Raw genomic sequence first — 955 nt, 5'->3', positions numbered from 1 at the left:
AAAATCGACTTATTACAAGGCAAAATTTATATTCAGCAAAAGAAGCAACTACATACATATTTTAGAATTAAATGGTTGTGCCTACTGTTTTTGAGATATTGAGAAAGAATTAGTCAAATCAAGATACTATGATTGTATTATTTAATAAGGCCGAAGAATTTATACAAACATCTTATAAAACACACGTAAAACAACATATAAACTTAATGATTATTTTACAAAATAAAGAAGTCAAATTATTACTTTTTCATATTACTCTTATTATTTTTTTAAATAATTATTAAGTAATTTTATTACTATTTTACTTTTATTTTCCAAATTTTAATTAATATATATTAAGTACATTAATAAGCTTATCGTATAGAGATAAATATGTAAACAAAAAACTATAAATTTTAATGTTTTATTTACAAAAATCATGAAAATTATTGAGTTGTTAAATACCACCATACAATCTATTATGGTAAGCAAAAACAGATATTGCACACAATAGTAAATGATTTTGTCAAACAACAAATCGCTTTATGCACCGAGTTCTCATCAAAAATACAAAAGAATGCAAAACAAAAGTGTATATTTAAATTAAAAATGTCTGTATTTTTCAAAAGCTTGACAATAGAAATCTGCTGCATTGATGAATTTATAAAAATTAAAGGAAAACAAAAAGGACAACTTGGAAATTCTTTAGTTTTGATGTGTAAAACGATAGTTGAATATTGCATAAAAATGATGAATTTTGATGATTTAAACCTATTAATTAATTTAATATAAATAAATTATTTTTTATATAAATTTATTTATATAAAAATTGGCCTTAACATTTTTATTTTTTGTTAAATCAAAAGTATTGTATGATACTTTTATGTATAGTAAAATTATATTCACGTAATTAAATGCTTTGACAAACATAAGTAAATTAAACTTCAACATATTTTTATTTTGCGACAGTTTAAAA

General features: G+C 20.7%; 1 protein-coding gene across 1 annotated transcript; it reads right to left on the bottom strand.

Moving 5' to 3' along the window:
• Positions 1 to 458: 458 nt before the first annotated feature.
• On the bottom strand, positions 459 to 722 carry AAJ76_482000234 (hypothetical protein; the record flags this gene model as incomplete). The annotated part of the gene is made up of 1 exon (XM_024475752.1): positions 459 to 722. One exon carries the CDS (start codon positions 720 to 722, stop codon positions 459 to 461), a length of 264 nt encoding a protein of 87 aa, XP_024329297.1.
• Positions 723 to 955: the final 233 nt, after the last annotated feature.

This window comes from Vairimorpha ceranae (genome assembly GCF_000988165.1).
Source record: "Vairimorpha ceranae strain PA08 1199 chromosome Unknown NODE_482, whole genome shotgun sequence".
NCBI lineage: Eukaryota > Fungi > Microsporidia > Nosematidae > Vairimorpha > Vairimorpha ceranae.
This window is presented reverse-complemented; position numbering and strand designations above follow the sequence as displayed.